The sequence below is a fragment of the Oryctolagus cuniculus genome, chromosome 5, assembly GCF_051225735.1.
Source record: "Oryctolagus cuniculus isolate XC-2025 breed Fujian yellow rabbit chromosome 5, ASM5122573v1, whole genome shotgun sequence".
NCBI lineage: Eukaryota > Metazoa > Chordata > Mammalia > Lagomorpha > Leporidae > Oryctolagus > Oryctolagus cuniculus.
The window spans coordinates 33,790,227-33,807,965 of NC_142871.1; the positions used below are offsets into that span (position 1 = coordinate 33,790,227).

Below are 17,739 nucleotides of genomic sequence, written 5' to 3' on the forward strand. Positions count from 1 at the left end.
ACTCCCTACATGGCCGCAATAGCTAGAGCTGTGCCGATCTGAAGCCAGGAGCCAGGAGCTTCTTCCAGGTCTCCCAAGTGGGTGCAGGGGCCCAAGGACTTGGGCCATCTTCCACTGCCTTTCCAGAAAGCCAGATTGGAAGCGGAGCAACTGGGACTTGAACTGGTGCCCATATGGAATGCTGGCACTGCAGACTGTAGGCGGCGGCTTTACCCACTATGCCACAGTGCTGGCCCCAAACAGCAATTTTTTTTTTTTTTTTTTTTTTTTTTGACAGGCAGAGTGGACAGCGAGAGAGAGAGACCGAGAGAAAGGTCTTCCTCTGCCGTTGGTTCACCCTCCAGTGGCCGCCACGGCCGGCGCGCTGCGGCCGGCGCACCGCGCTGATCCGATGGCAGGAGCCAGGAGCCAGGTGCTTTTCCTGGTCTCCCATGGGGTGCAGGGCCCAAGCACCTGGGCCATCCTCCACTGCCCTCCCAGGCCACAGCAGAGAGCCGGCCCGGAAGAGGGGCAACCGGGTGCAATTATTTTTAATTTAAGAGTTTTCTTCCAAGGACATTATTATACAGTGATAACTTAAAGGACTTTTTAGTTTTTTTTTTTTTTTTTTGAGAATAATTTTTAGTGTCCTCACAAATTACATTATTGTGAGGGAGATGATATTTTGCAAATGTGGTAAACTCAGTCTTTTGAATATTCGATGATGAAGTCAAGGCTCAAGTTCTATGAATGTTCTGGTGGGAGAGCCTTGGAGTTCCAGACATACTAGATGCATTAGAAGTGATTGCTTCTGGGTAAAAGATAGCTGTAGGATATAAATAGGATTCTAGGGCTGAAGTTTGAGGACTGCCTTATTAAAGACTTGGTAAAAAATAGAGGAGTTCTGGAATAATGAGACATGGCAGCATATTTTATGGAAAAATCATTATCACATAAGTTTCTATGATTTTTCTCTTACCAAATCTAATTTGGCTTTCTGCCTTTCTAAACAGTTTGAGTAATTATTCTTCCTAAGAACATTTGATACTTTTTCTGTTTTACTTTGCACTTATTAAACAAGAAATGGAGTCCTTAAACATAAATTTATAAAATATCTTTTTTGAAAACTGTTTCATTAGAAGTTTTAGTTATATAATATTTAAAAGTTTGTCACCCACTCTCCAGTCATTTTTAGGGTTTTTGTTCCATTGACCTCCATAGATGCTTTTTGTTTTTCATGTGATTTTTGCCTCCTTACTTTTCAGTGTGGTCAAATATTTAATTTGTTAAGCGTTCTATAATTACTCAGTTACACAGTTTGAACTTTTCTTGCTTATGGTCTCTGTAACTCCTCTCCATAACTTCTATGACTTCCTCAGAACAGTGTATAAGCTCTTTGAGAGCAGCCACCTTATGATTCGTCTATCTAGCTATGTCCCAGGCCAAGGTTGTGTGGCATCTGGCAAGTCAAGCCTTTTAAACCCCAGTTTCCCTAAAACAAAGGGAGAATGGTGGTATCTATTCTGCATGTTGCTGTGACCATGAAAGCACTTTGCAGAAGAATGTATGAAAGTGCCCAAGAGAATGCCAGGTTGGCTTACTAAAGTCTGTATCTCTGAATATTATGGCTGGTGGTAGGTGTAAGAAGTGAGTAGAGAGTAAATTGAGAAGGTAATTGTCTGAAGATGAGATCTAAGATAGCTTGTAAAACCAGTAATGGTTAACTTGTGACTTCAAAATTTAAATCCTTAGGGGTCAGTCATTAAACTGTTTATATTGAATGCATATTATTGGCATAGCTTTTGTTTTGTGAGCTGTGAACTATGTGAACATGTGTATCAGGCACTTCCTGCCTTCAAAGAATTAGCCATCTTATAATAGTGAATGTGCCTAAAGACCAAAGGAGTGAGTTGGAAGAGTCAGTCAAGGAGGAGCAAGCAGAGGGTTTCATTAGATTCAGCAAGAGTGTGAGGCTAGAGAGACATCGCATTGTATCATTTACATAGGAATATAGACGTGGGGGGGGGGGACTTCATGACAAGAGACTTAGATCATTTCATGTTCAAGAGAAAACCTAGACACTGGACACTTCTGTTTAGATGTTAGCCCTAGAGACAAGCAGAGGAGCCCTGGAGGCAGCAGCTGATCAAAGAGTAATCACTAGGAAGAGAGGCAGTCAGTTTGCAGTTGTGCTTGACTGCAGAGGTAACAGGAGTGTGAACAAAGTGAACTGGACAGGCAAGTCTGAAGTCACTTCACTTCTTTGTATATAAAATAAGCAAATTAGACTTGTTCAACAGGAGGGCTGTTTTTCTGGTTGACTGAAAAATTTAATGAATGAGCAAGTCTTCTCTATTCTAGTAGAGACCGAACACTAATAAGCAGTGTGAATTTTCAGAATGCATGTCTCTGGGCTGACCATGATTTAATGGTGGGTATATTTTAAGAGCTTGGTCTTCTTTTAGAATGGACATTTTACTTTTACCTCATAAAAGGCTGTTGGATTTAAAGGATGCCCTAGCAGTTTGAGAAACATGCAATCACAGAGCTGGAAATCATTCAAGTTCAATTCATTATAAGAAGTGAAAATTTCATGTACTTCACTTAAAGTTCAGAAGAAACTAGTTCATTAATTTAAGGGAACTGTTTTAAGCTGTTAGAGAACAGCTAATTAGTGTCAGGACAGGGACCAGAATCCAAATTACCATTTTTTTTTATTCATTCTTGCTGCCATATTTTGGGACCTACTCAAAATTTCATGCTCAATTTCTTGAGATTGTTATACAGTGAATGGACTTCATTTGGTTGGAGAGTATGAGAGAACACACAATAAACATTTTATATTTTTTTCATTTTTCCTATGATGAATTTGAATACATACATATGTAACCCTTACTGATCTGTGACTGATGATTTTAGTCATTAGTTATTTCTGACCCATGTCAATAGTTTTCCTGCCATCTGGCCGATGCTAGTTTTGAAGGGGACTTTATAATATGGCTGGATAAGAAGAATGACATCACCTTGCTGCTCAGTGGATAATTGTGTTCTTGTTTTTGACTATGGATAAACATCAATAATTAGAATTCAGATATTTCCTAAATAGTCTAAGCAAAGGTTATCTCTGAAAGGGAAGATTGACTTCTCCCCTCTGCTTTGACATAACCAAAGTTTGGAAATGTTGCATCTTGGGTTTGATATCTGATAAGAATCACCAAAAAGAAAACAATATATTTATTGTATCCCTGGAAATCACATTATTTTTTCTCTATGCTTGGGAGATTTTTTTTTTTTATTTTTTATTTTATTTTTTGACAGGCAGAGTGGACAGAGAGAGAGAGACAGAGAGAAAGGTCTTCCTTTGCCGTTGGTTCACCCTCCAATGGCCGCCGCGGCCAGCACGCTGCGGCCGGCGCACCGCGCTGAACCGATGGCAGGAGCCAGGAGCCAGGTGCTTTTCCTGGTCTCCCATGGGGTGCAGGGCCCAAGCACCTGGGCCATCCTCCACTGCACTCCCTGGCCACAGCAGAGGGCTGGCCTGGAAGAGGGGCAACCGGGACAGAATCCGACGCCCCGACCGGGACTAGAACCCGGTGTGCCGGCGCCGCTAGGCGGAGGATTAGCCTAGTGAGCCGCGGCGCCGGCCAATGCTTGGGAGATTTTTTATGCCATTTTATGGCCTACATTTTTAAAGTGAAAATTGTAGAATTTCATTGGACTAAACATAAAATAGAAGTGGATTAAGATATGTTTTACATGCAAAATAGTTTGAAGATATTAAAACACGCCCTGGCCTGAAGCACCAGCATCCCATGTGGGCGCCGGTTCGAGACCCAGCTGCTTCACTTCCAATCCAGCTCTCTGCTGTGGCCTGGGAAAGCAGTGGAAGATGACCCAAGTCCATCCAGCAGATGAAAGACCTTTCTCTCTCTCTCTCTCTGCCTCTCCTCTCTCTGTGTAACTCAGACTTTCAAATAAATAAATCTTAAAAAAATAAAATAAAAAATGCCTGAAAGGGAAGTTAGAATTAGTCCTTGAAGAGCCTGAACTGAGATAGTTTCCTGCCTTCCAATATTTTTCTCCCTGTTCTTTTGATAGCAGAATCCCCCATACTCTTCTTGTTTTGTTCAGTGTGTCTCCTCCATTACTCCCAGCGTGTCCCTCCCCCATCCCTCCAGTATCATCATAGCGCTTTAAGAATCCTCATCTCTTTAACTAGTTTCCTAGCATTTTCTTCACTTTCTTGTTTTATTTCACTTATAGCCTTTCAAACCTCAGAGTCTAGATGGGCAACTTTGTTCTGTTTCCTGCCTGTCCAGCGTTATTAATCTTCTGTTCTTTTTTTCCTCTTAATCTCCGCACAGTTGAAGTTCTTGTTTTTGACCTGAGCCAGCCTTTGTTAGTCCCCATTACTGTCGTCTACTGAACAGCCTCAGAGCCACTTCTCCTTATTCATCAGAGTTCAGCAGTTGTCTTACAGTTTTCTTCTTTACTCTGCTCTTTATGAACATAGCTGACTACTGCCCCTCTGTAGAAAACAGCAGCAAATCCAGCACGCTGGACTTTCAGTAACTTGACTACATCATATCCAGTGGTCTTCCCCACCTCATCAGCAATTCACCATAATTCCCTTTCCTTCAAAATCACTAATTCGCACATCCCGTTCTGATCACAACTATTTCTAGCTATTCTTATACCTATAGATCCCTCTACTTTCTCCTAGTATTCTTCATTTGTCACTTATTATTTTTAAAAAGTTTAGATTTTATGATTTTAATCTTAATACCTGGGGTTTTTTTTGAGGGGGGGAAGGAGTATTTCAGCTAGCCTGTTGCTTTGTCCTTGCACTTGTTAGCTAGAACAGTTAATGCCTTCTCTCTGTATTTTTTTGAATGGTTGAATCTTGCTAGAGAAAGTCACACAGAAAAGTGGTTTGATTCCATTAATAGATTCATTATCAAAAACTTAAATTGGCCCCCAATATTAACACTTTTCCTAAATCATTTTTAGTGGTAAACTTTGTTGAACAATTATTGAAAATATTACTTAAATTTTTTACCTCCCTTATCCACCCTAAGTCTAAACCAATAACTAATGGCTGTGTTGTAGAGAAAACAGAAGCCACTCTTTTAGTTCCTAAAAATACAAATCTGCCCTCTTCCCAATAAGTCTCCTATTCAATTTCTGCCTGTGCTTTGGATCTCCTCATCTTTTTTTGTTTGTTTGTTTGTTTATTATTATTTGATAGAGTTAGACAGTGAGAGAGGGAGACAGAGAGAAAGGTCTTCTTACCGTTGATTCACCCCCCCAAAATGGCCACTATGGCCAGAACTACGCCGATCCAAAGCCAGGAGCCAGGTGCTTCCTCCTGGTCTCCCATGCGGGTGCAGGGGCCCAAGCACTTGGGCTATCCTCCTCTGCCCTCCCAGGCCACAGCCGAGATCTGGAGTAGAAGAGGAGCCACTGGGACTAGAACCTGGCATCCATATGGGATGCCGGTGCTGCAGGTGGAGGATGAATCAAGTGAGCCACGGATCTCATCTTCTAATCTGTTTCTGTCTTCTCAGAAACTTAGATATTGATGATCTTTGTTCCTAATATGTTCAACCATGCCATCTCAATATCACTTTTTTCATCAACTTGATCCCATCTTCCACTTTTATTACCTTTTTACTACATTCCTTCCTTTCCAGCCAAACTTTTTACACAAGTTGTTTTTACACATCTACAGCCTTATCTGAAGATCATGGGGTAGACTTGACACAATTTTTTGGATTTAGAAAAGGATTAACATACACATACTAGACATGGTGTAATTGCCCAGTGATTGGTGAAGTACTCTGTAATCAAACACATTACTAATTTTTGCCCTGAAATATGTAGCTTTTTACTTCAAATGGGATAAAGACTATAGATAAAATGCTTCATGTCAGTCTGTGTTACATTTACTTCCAAATGAGTTATTAAAAAGCCAAAAAAAGGGAGCAAAGGTGGTACAGCAGGCTCAGCTGGTCACTTGGGACTCCCTCATCCCTTATCATTGTGCCTGGGATCAGGTTCTACCTCTGCTTTTGATCTAGTTTTCAGCTAATATGCCTGGGAGGCAACAGTTGATGGCACAAGTACTTGGGTTTCTACCACCCACATGGGAGACATCAGGCCTGGCCCTGTCCTGGCTGTTGTGAACATCTGGGAAATGAACCAGCAGATGGAAGATCTCTTTCTCTCCACTCCCCATCCCGTCACTCTGCCATTCAAGTAAATAAATAAATAAGAATAAAAGAAAAAACTAAAATGTTGTTATTGCAGTGTCTTGGGGTATAAAATTATAGAAGAGAAGTGGTGGTGCCACCGGTGTTGTGGTACAGTGGGTTAAGCCGCTGCCTGCAATGCTGACGTTCCATATGAGTAAGGGTTGAGTCCCGGCTACTCCTGATACAGCTCTCTACTAATCCACCTGGAAAAGCGACAGAAGATGGCCCAAGTCTGTGGGCCCCTGCCACCCACATGGGAGATCCAGATGAAGCTCCTGACTTTTGGCTTCAATCTGGCTCAGCTTCAGCTGTTGTGGCTGTTTGAGGAATGAATCAGTGGATGGAGAATCTCTCTCTCTCCCTCTCTCTCTCTCTCTCTCCTTGTCTCTCCCTGTCTCTATGTAACTCTGCCTTTCAAATAAATAATCTTCTTTAAAAAAAAACCCTCAAAAACAAACAAAAAGTAGTGTATATATACTTTTGCCTCTTTTCTTATCTTTCTTACATTTTAACATATTCTGGCTTTTCTTTCCCTCACTTCTTTCAAATGACTCTTGCTAGCTCTACCCCAGTCCTTTATCTAAAGTGCTTATGTCACCAGTGAATGTTTTCAGTACTCATCTCAACTGACTCAGCCTCAGATCTTGGTGATGCTACCTTCATCAAATGCTCTCCTCCTTTAGCTTCCTTGGTGCTATCTTCTGTTGACTTGCCTTCACCTTGTTGTAGGTGCATTGTCCCCTACCTTGTGATTAAATGCTGGGATGCTTCCAAGATCTTGTTCTAGGACCACCCCTCTTCTTATTCTCTCCCTCGGTGATCTCATCTAGATCTGTGTCTTCAACTGTTGATTATGTGCTCATGAATCACAAATATGTGCTCCAGCTGAGGCCTCTCCTTTGCGCTTGACCAGTATGTTGAACTGCCTACTTGATGTTTCCTTTAGAAAGCCTCACATGGTCCAAATTCCCAATATTTCCCACCCCTAATCTGTGTATTTTCAGTTGTTCCTTTACTTTAGTCTTCCTTCTCTATTTCTTCTTCCTCCTCTTTCTTACCTCATTTTGGTAGTCCCTGTTGATTAGCTCAGAATCTGAGATATGGCCTCAATGTCCTGCTGGGCCTGCCCAACTCTTCAATTTCACTTCGTGCCCCTTCTGCTCTCCCTGGTTCCGAAGCACTGCAAGTTCCTCCTCTAAGGGCCATTATGGCAAGCTACTCTCCATGTTTGAAATGTTTTTCCTTTCTGTACCACTTAATTTCCAATTTTTTTGGAAGATTTTAATTTATTTGTTTGAGAGACAGCTAATGAGAGGGAGAGGCAGGGAGGGAAAAGGGGGAGGGGAGAAAGAAAAGAAATCCTTCATCTGCTGATTCACTCCCCACATGCCTGCAGTAGTCAGGTCTGGGCCAGGCTGAAGCCAGGAGCCAGGAGCTCCATCTGGGCACGTTAGCAGGAAGCTGTATTGGAAAGGTGGGGTACCCAGAATTCAAACCAGGTACTCTGATAGGGGAAACAGGTATCTCAGCCAAAGGCTTAACCTGCTTCACCACAAAGCCTACCCTGTACTAGTGAATTTCTACTCATTTTGGTATCTTACCTCCAATTCTTGCTTTCCTAGGAAACCTCTCTCATTCATTTATATTATCAAATCTTATGGCATCATATACAAATTCTTTGATACTAGTGACATTTATAATTTTATGGTTTTTGATTATTTGATGTTTTCCTCACTACACTGTAGACTCTTAGCACAAGTACTATGTCTGCTGTTGTTCACTCTTGTGTTTCTAGCGTATGGTAGTCACATAGCAGACATTTTGAATGAGTTCTGTACATTACCTCTTTTAATTATTTAGTAGTTTCTGTTTATATGTTTACTATTATAGCAGATGCATTTTCCATAGTTTTATGTAGATCCAATCCTCATGATAATCTTTTTGCAGATTATAAAAATTTATTAAAAATGATTATAAGGATCAAATGCAGTAAAGTCTTTCATATAGTTCATAATTCATTTTTCTGAATTCATTTATTCAACAGTGACCTTTCACCCATATTGTTTATAGATGTCATGTATCTAACTCAGTCTAGTCTTGCATGCAAGTGAAATATATACAGCATTCACCATTCAGCAGATTCTCAACTTGTTCATCAATTTATAAATCTCACAGGATTAAAAATAGTTTAGCCATCTGCTAACTGACCAAACAATTTTAGTATTGTGAAAGGGTGTGGTAGGAGAGGGAGGAATAGGGTCTAGGTGTAATGTCAGAACAAGGCTTAGTGCACAAACCACCTTGTGACCTCTTAATACTGAAACTTAACAGTCAGTTCAAAATTAGGAAGAGATTTGGTATAGGTTAAGCCCAGGAGAGTCCTGACAATAGGGGATTTCCCAGAGTAGAGTGATAAAGGAATCTCTTTCAGCATTTTAATCCCACTGATTTTTTTTTTTTTTAGAGAAAAGACATGTGTTTTTCAAGATGTGAAATCTGTGAAAATTATCATCATCTATAATTTAAATACTATATAATATGTATTCTAAAAGTCAATTTTAATTAAACTTTTATGTTTTATTCCTTAATTAGGAAAATCAGTAAGTTCCCAGGCATCTCGAAGTGAATCTGAAATTGTGCCAAAAGTTGCTAAAATGACTGTATCTGGAAAGAAGCAAACTATGGGATTTGAAGTGCCTGGGTAAGATTTTAAGTTTCCTTCCCTGTTTTGAAATCAGTATTGTCTCCTATTGGTCTGTAAGAAAGAGAATGTTTCAGTTTTACATAATATATCATTAGCATTGAAGTATCCCATGTCTTCAGTATAACTTAGTACAAAGAGACAGGTTAAGAAATTAGGCTTGATTCAAGTTTTATTTGTATATTCCTTACTCTCATTGTCAGTTTCCTCACATAAATAATTTGTAGCCACTTTAACATTACAAAAAAAACAACCTATGATTTCATGAAATGTAGCATTGTGAGACAGGGAATTTTTATACCACTAGGTGGCACAGGAAAGCAGGGTTTTGGGAGTTACATGTAGTCAGTGAATCATGGAATCACTAGTTAAATTTTTTAATAATTAAAATAATATCTTAACTCTAAAATTTTCATATTCAGTAAAATGAACCATGGTAGAAAAGACAAAATGAAGCATACATAGAATTTCAGAGATCTTATGAGCTGGGTAATAAATCGTATTTTAGTAGCATTTGATTGTTCATTCTTATCACAGCCTCTAGAATTCTCCCAGGGAGTTTTATAGACAAAGGAATTGGTTTGCTTGAGGCTCAGAAGCATTATTTGAAATTATTAATTTTAACCTCTTTAAAATTTTCAATTTTTAATCATTCTCTAAATCTGTAATTTATAAGCCATGCATTTTGTTTGCCAAGAGGATCAAAAAAAAAAAACATTGTTATCAACTATAACAGTAGAGGGTTTTCTTAACATCAAGAAATATAAACTTTGTAGGCTTATTTTTTCCTCTTTATAGCTTTCTTTTAAGTAAATTAATGGAAGTATCATGAATCTTGATTGGAAAGGCTCAGTGTTCCTCTTTTTCAGTTTTTGGATTTTAAAAAAGCAGAACTTTATTCACTAGATTTCATTTAGTGAGAGAAAGGACTCTATATAGGACATAGTAAGCGTTCAGTTTACATTATCAATGATTGCTTGAAAGAAAAAGATCATTTTTATTTTGAGTAACCTGGTAAAATAATTTAGAATTCTGATGTAGTCATAAATATCCTAATTAGTATCTTTTTTCTTTCTTAATTGAGTTGAGGAATCCTAAATTCCCTTTTTATATTTATGTCTTGAGTGCCATTTAATTCTATTATGAGATTATTTACATTGAGAGAGGAAAATAAAATAAATATATGTATTTCCTTATTGTAAAGATTTTATTTATCTTTGTAGTTTCATTTCTTTATTTGAAGGGCAAAGTAAAAGAGAGACAAAGACATCTTCCATCTGCTGGTTCACTCCCCAAATGCCTGCAGTAGCCAAGACTGGGCCTAGCTGAAGTCAGTCAGTACTCTACCAGGGTCTCCCATGTCTTTTGCAGGGACCTAAGTCCTTGAGCTACCACTTGCTGGCCCAGATGCATTAACAGGGAAGCTGGATCAGAAGTAGAGCAGGAGCGTTAACTCAAGCACTCCAATGTGAGTTGGCAGCATCCCTTGCTTAATGGCTACATCCAATGGTCACCCCTGTTGTAAGGCTTTTATCGTCTTAATGCAAAAAGTTTTAGAAGTCTTAGAAAACAACATACAAATGAGCCCAGATTCGTTTCCAAATTAAAACTAAATTCATAGGTATGTAAATGAATAATTATTAAAATAATGAATAACAAGTGATCAAGACATAAAAATAATCAATACAAATAAATAATATTGAAAATGCGACTCTGTTTTTAACAAATGCAATGCAGGTGGTTCGGAAGTTTACCAGATTATGTGCTTCATGAAGACAGGGACTGTTAGTGCTCAGCATTGTATCCCTTTCACGGACTAGTCATTTAATGTTTATTGATCACAGTCTTTGGAAATGTAGTATGAAAATTAAAGAAAAGTCTGTGAGTCAGTATTTTAATGTGGCTCTGTAGGATAGGAGAAGTCCTCAAAATGTGACAATTTGTAGTTAGAAAATGAGATACTCAGAAATGCTTTGTAGTGCCTAAAAAAATTAAGCTATACTTTTTTTTGTCTTTTTCTTTTTTCCAAGCTATACTTTTTTTTTTTTTTTTAAGATTTTATTCATTTATTTGAGAGGTAGAGTTACAGACAGTAAGAGGGAGAGGCAGAGAGAAAGGTCTTCCATCCACTGGTTCACTCCCCAGATGGCCGCAACAGCTGGAGCTGAGCTGATCCGAAGCCAGGAGCCAGGAGCTTCTTCCATGCGGGTGCAGGGGCTCAAGTGCTTGGGCCATCTATTGCTTTCCCAGACCATAGCAGAGAGTTGGGTTGGAAGAGGAGCAGCTGGGGTTAGAACAGGCACCCATATAGGATGCCAGTGCCACAGGCAAAGGATTAACCTACTGTGTCACAGCACCGGCCCCTCCACGCTATAGTTTTATAGAATTTTTTTGAGAGCTATAGTACAGGCAATATTTAGGATGTTCTGGTTTAATCTCAAGAAAGCACACAAAGGGGCCAGCATTGTGGCTCAGTAGGTTAAGCTACACCTGTAATGCCAACATCCAATATCGGAGCACCAGTTTGATTCCTGGCTGCTCTACTTCTAATCTTGTTCTCTGAGAAGGCAGCAGAAGATGGCACAAGTGCTTGGGCCCCTGCCATCCGCATGGGATACCCCAATGCAGTTCCAGGCTCCTGCCTTCAGCCTGAGCCAGCTTTAGCTGGGAATGAATCAGCAGATGGGAGAACGAACTCACTGTATTTCTCTTACTCTCTCAAGAACTGTGTGTGTGTGTGTGTGTGTGTGTGAGAGAGAGAGAGAGAGAGAGAGAGAGAATCTGCCTTTCAGATAAATACAATAAATCTTAAAGAAAAAAAAGAAACGTAATGAAGCACTTTTGAGTAGATTTCAGCATTGTTTCTACATGTGATTCTCAATAGTGACTTACTAAAAAAAGGATAATGCATTGCTTAGAAGGAGCTGAAAAAAGAAAGCTTTTCTTCACTAATACTAAAAACAGCCAATATTTTTCTAGAAAATTCATGTAAATAAAAATGATTGTTCAAAGGCCGGCACCTTGGCTCACTTGATTAATCTTCCACCTGTAGCGCCAGCACCCCGGTTTCTAGTCCCGGTTGGGGCACTGGGTTCTAGTCCCGGTTGTTTCTCTTCCAGTCCAGCTCTTTGCTGTGGCCCGGGAGGGCAGTGGAGGATGGCCCGAGTGCTTGGGTCCCTGCACCCACATGGGATACCGGGAGGAAGCACCCGGCTCCTGGCTTCGGATCGACGCAGCGCCGGCCGTGGTGGCCATTAGGGGAGTGAACCAACAGAAGGAAGACCTTTCTCTCTGCCTCTCTCTCACTGTCTATAACTCTCTGTCTCTGTCTCTCTCTCTCTCTCTCTCACTGTCTAACTCTGCCTGTCAAAAATAAATAAATAAATAAAAATGATTAGAGTATTGCATGTAGAACAAATACATTTAACCTTGTAAATCTAAAATATTAGCTTCTAAGAATCCTAAGAAGAAAGATTAAGCCTCTAAATTTATATGTAAATAGTTCTCTTTTTGGGAAGGTGATTTAGAAAAACAAGAGATTAGTCATTTTATAGTATTAGATAAGATTACAAAATTATGCCAGAAAGCATCTGAAAAACATTCAACTAACTTCATTCTAGTCAATAATTATAGACCTGAACCCAGAATAGCCATTTTTAAACCTTAAGAGGTTTTTCAAATGAAGACATCAACTCTTGCATCATAATGTAGAGAAGATTTTACTAAGTGTAGACTTACCTAGCATGCTTTTCTAGTGATTTTGGCCATATCCCTCTAATGCTATCCAATTTTAGTGAACAAATATTCAGTTTACCTGATATTTACTTCAAAGAGAATGTTCTCCTGAAAGTGAGAGAAAACCAAACCATTCATGTTGTAGAATGTAAATGATCCAGTCAGATCTGTGTTTATGAAGCTCTTTCCATCCCAAATATCCCCTCTGAGGGCTGCCTGAAGTGGAGGGTGAGCTGAGCTTCAAGTCCCTCTGTCAACGTATTGGGTCTGCTGCTGTCTGTGTTCCGTCTCAGATTGAGTCTTAACTGTTCCATGAAGGAAAAAAGTCTGTAGCGAAAACACAAAGAACTAAAGCCTGAGACTGAGTGATTTCTCCCAGGTCTGATCGGAACCCAAGCATATGTCTTACCATTCTGGTAGACTACTTTTGTTGTAATTTGTAGTATTTCTGTTTTTTAATATTCTGAAGACATAGTTGTCATGCTTTATTTTTTAGAACTAGCTGTTGTTGAAATATGTGCAAATATAATCAAAGGTGGAAGTTTGATTTTTCTCAATTCAGCCTATTGGAATCCTTTAAAAGTATAGGAATGTTTTCCACATATTAAAATTTTTTTCCTTGTAGTTTGAAGTGAAGCTGATTTATTTATGCAGTGCTAAAAAATGAATACCTCAGTTGGTTATTGGAGACTTGGAAAAACAAAATAAATAAGAATGAAGTTGCAAATAAAACTAATGTGCCTCTTTTCCTAAGATTTAAGAAGAGGATTAATTTCAAGCATAAAAAAATGCTGTAAGAGGGAAAAACTAATCTGTTCTTTTTTTACTGTGAACAAAAAAGAAAATGTAGTCTTGAGTGATTTTTACATACTGTTTTCTCCATGTACTGCTTTGCTTGCCCCATGTTGAGCTGGATATAATTGGCTTTATTCTTTTTTCAAAAATGATTTTTTAAAAAAGATTTATTTATTTATTTGAAAGTCAGAGTTACACAGAGAGAAGGAGAGGCAGAGAGAGAGAGAGAGATGTCTTCCATCCACTGGTTCACTCCCCAATTGGCTGCAACGGCCGGAGCTGTGCCAATCCGAAGCCAGGAGCTTCTTCCGGGTCTCCCACTTGGGTGCAGGGGCCCAAGCACTTGGGCCATCTTCTACTGCCTTCCCAGGCCACAGCAGAGAGCTGGATGGGAAGTGGAGCAGCCCATATGGGATGCCGGCACTTCAGGCCAGGGCATTAACCCGCTGCACCACAGAGCCGGCCCCTTGTTTATTTTCTTGAAAGGCAGAGTGACACAGAGAGAGGGAGAAACACAGAGACAGAAAGAGGTCGTCCATCTGCTGATTCATTCCCCAAATGCTGGCAACAGCTTGGACTGGGTCTAGCCAAAGCCCGAAGTCCAGAACCCAGTCAGGGTCTCCTACACACATGGCAGGGACCCAAGTAATGGAGCATACCACGCTGATTCCCCGGGTATGCATTAGCAGGCAGCTGGGTGGCAGGTGCAGGCAGGACTTGATCCTGAGCTCGCCCACATGAGATGTATGTGTTCCAGGCTGCTCTTAACCCACTGGGTTAGCACTGGGACTGCTTTCTGTGGGGAGTAGTCAAAGAGCTAATAGAGAACTGAAATCAAAGTTTACTTTTAGAGGTATCAGCATTGTCAAGGAATGAATAAAAAAAGCCTGATTGTCTTGTCTCTATATATCTGAATTCCTCACTAGGTTCTAAGCTTTTGGGAGTAGTGGTGAAATCTTTCATTTGTATACCTTTTGTTAGTATATATGTGCCTAGTATATGTTACAGTTTTTAATAATCAAGTTTACTGAGTTAATAAATTAAAGTACCTTTGACAGAAATATTAAGAAACTAGTCATTTAGTGATATCTCCCTTAAAGTTAGCATTTGAGCAAAAAAGATTTTAAATTAGGGGCAAAACTTTTTTTAATGCTAATTTTATCTGCAGTAACGTGGTGCCATAAAAAAAAAACCTCCTTTATACCTCCTTTATGCCATCTTTTTTGATAGGATTGATTATATGACCAAGGCTTGGACTTTAAGGTTTAGTTAGTTTACAGGATTTTTTTTTTTCCTTTGATAGAGTATTTTTTTCATCTGGGATCTTCCAGTTTGTATTTGTGTGATTGGGTCTAGCTTATGCCATCCCCCTTTTAGCAAACTCTAACCACTTGGCAGAGGCATTTGGGTTTGAGGTGTAAAGAGTTATGGAAAAAAAAAGGACTCATAAGTAGAGTCGGCTTAAAACAGTGTTTTCCTAACTGCTTTCTTTAGAGTAACTTCCCAAGAGAATGGTCATGGTTTCCACACACCTCAGAAAGGTGACGATACCAGCAGTGCTGCTTCTGGTGGCGGTCTGGAGCACACGGCGAAATCTGCTCCCGCGCCTCACGCGGGGCAGGTGTCGGAAGAACAGAGCTCCCCGGCGGCGCTGGTGAAGAAGCCCGGCAGGCTGCGGCAGCAAATCGATGTGAAAGCCGAACTGGAGAAGCGGCAAGGAGGGAAGCAGCTCCTCAACTTAGTGGTCATTGGTAATGCCCTTTGTGCCTCCAGGTTCGCGAGCCTCACTGCCTTGTGGGGCAGCCCCGAAGCTCTGTGTTCCTCTGTGGGTGTAATGGACAGAAAGCAAGGAGCTGTTGCATCATAATGGCTTCCTGGTCACCCTGCGGAAATGATGCCGCGTTTCCAAGGAGGCTGGTGGACCTGTTGCCGCATTTTCATGTTGTGCACATTTTGAGAATGGCATGTCTTATTGAAAATTTTAATTTATAAAAATGAGGGAAATCTCCCCCTCTAAAGGGACATGCCCCCCCCCCCGCATTTAGATGTTTTATCTGTCGTTTGTTAAAAATTGGTATTCAGTATACTCCATAAACACTGCAGTGAACTATTGAATTACACTGTCATGCAACGCCTCAATGTGAACAGCTTGTGAAATGTGCCTGGTATTAATCTTGAATCAATTTTCCATAGGTCATGTTGATGCTGGGAAAAGTACTCTGATGGGCCATATGCTTTATCTCCTGGGTAATGTAAACAAAAGAACTATGCATAAGTATGAACAGGAGTCTAAAAAGGCTGGCAAAGCTTCGTTTGCGTATGCATGGGTCTTGGATGAGACTGGTGAAGAAAGAGAAAGGTAGTCACTATATTTCAGAATTTTCAGTTTGAAATGATATAGTCTTTTTAAATTAGTAATATGTGTTGAATATATGAAACATGCCATGAAATACTTTAGGGATTTTATATTCAGAGAGAAACTTCTAATTATCAGAGAGAAGTATTTCTTGTAATTTTCATTATAAATAGCTTCTTTGTACTCTCCCAAATTCTATGAGAATAAATCAAAGCTAAAACAAAAAACACATAGAAGTTAATTAGTAAAAACCCTAAGCTAATTATTCTATGGGAGAAGATCCTGTTACTACTTCCCTTTATGCCTGATTGCCTTGATATTGAATTTAAATTATGAGTTAAGACTTAATTTTATAATAGGTTGTAAAGGAAAGGCAACAGTAGTGAACTCTCTTCTTTCAGGATCAAAGTGACCATTATATCTAGATTACCACACTTACTTATTTTATACTTTAAATAAGTAATTAAACCCATAACCTGCCACTGAGATATAATTCAGTCAGTTACTCCCTTCTGTCTTTGTTACTATGTTCAATGCTAATTTGGTGAGGGGAGAGGTGGAAATTCTAGCAGGAGAATACAGCCACTCATATACTTCTGGCTAAAGTACAATATTTCTTGTAGTAGTGATATGTATTATTTTAGGGCTGTAAACGGTGGGAGAACCAAGGGCACCTTAGTGATTAAGTGTAACTGTTTCAAAATGATGACTAAATTAAATTGCATTCCCCCAATTTCCTCAATCTGAGTATAATTAGAGATATTTAGATTTCTATACTTTTTTCATGGATATGTTTATTTTCTCATAGTCTTGGATAACCTGCATTATAATATATAAGGTAATCATTGGTAAAACTGGTCACAATGTTCCTTAGCTCTTCTAATAAGTAGGACTTTATATCATAGCAGGTTTTTATCCCCTTGTAAGTGTCTTATAAATTCTGTATAGCACCATGAACCTGTTTTCCACCTTGGTAAGAAAAATTAGCCGGACAGCTGCCAGTTTTTTGTAAACAGTAGAATTGTATATGACATCAGTATTAGAAGCATACATAATTTCTGCTTGTCAGCCCAACAAGCAGATTGTTAAAGTATATGGCTTTTAGTTTTCTTTGTGTCATCTAGTAAATAAGAGATTGGAGACAGTATAATTTGAGTGCAAATAATTTGGTCGAATTTAATTAATTTGTGAGTTAAGCTGGCAAGTTAGCTAATGATCTGATTTCTATAATCATCACTCATTTTAGGGGTCTTTTTTGGATGATGTTGCTGCTTACTGACTGTTGTACTTTTACTGCTACTAGTCTTCGGTTTCTCAGGATGATACTATTTTTAGAATATCCCTTTATTACATAGATTAGTCATGGTTCATCACTATTCTGAAATGCCGTGATCCATAGGTTATTTGGAGATTATTAAGGAGAACTATACCTCACTTTGGCCCATCACTTCAGATTAAACTCAGATGCCATGACTGAGGAAACCATAGTCACCTGACTCTGAGGGGGGACCTGAATTCATTAGAATCGTTGGGACTCGTGAAAATGAAAGAGAGGGCTGTCATCCACTGCTTTGGATGATGCAGCGGGTACTACGATGATTGCCCACCCGAGTTCCTCTTCCAAGTTCCAGAGGTCAAGAGTGATTCAGTGACCTTGTGGACCTTCCCTCAGCTTCCCTATCATCTCAATCTACATTCTTGTGACTGAAAAGAGGCGTTCATTGTGTCTGGTCTCCAGAGGAGATGGAAAGGCACACAAAGTAAACTGCCATTCATTTCTCTCAGTTTTTAAAAAGTTAGGTCTCCTTGGATTCTCCATATTTTCTAAACGCATTACTTACTGACTAACCTTGCAAATGAGAATTTCACAAGTTTATTTGTATAAATAGGTGAGGTATAACCATGAAACATAAGGACAT

General features: G+C 39.5%; 1 protein-coding gene across 2 annotated transcripts in view; it reads left to right on the forward strand.

Moving 5' to 3' along the window:
* HBS1L (HBS1 like translational GTPase) overlaps positions 1–17,739 on the forward strand; it is a 91,643-nt gene that overhangs the window by 47,137 nt on the left and 26,767 nt on the right. Inside the window, exons 5-7 of one of the 2 annotated variants that reach the window (XM_051854308.3) lie at positions 8,826–8,934; positions 14,959–15,215; positions 15,658–15,823. In XM_051854308.3, the coding sequence (XP_051710268.3) occupies positions 8,826–8,934; positions 14,959–15,215; positions 15,658–15,823 (532 nt within the window). Of the gene's footprint in view, positions 1–8,825; positions 8,939–14,958; positions 15,216–15,657; positions 15,824–17,739 lie in introns of those variants that run through there. The other variant, XM_089332649.1, reaches the window with a different exon arrangement.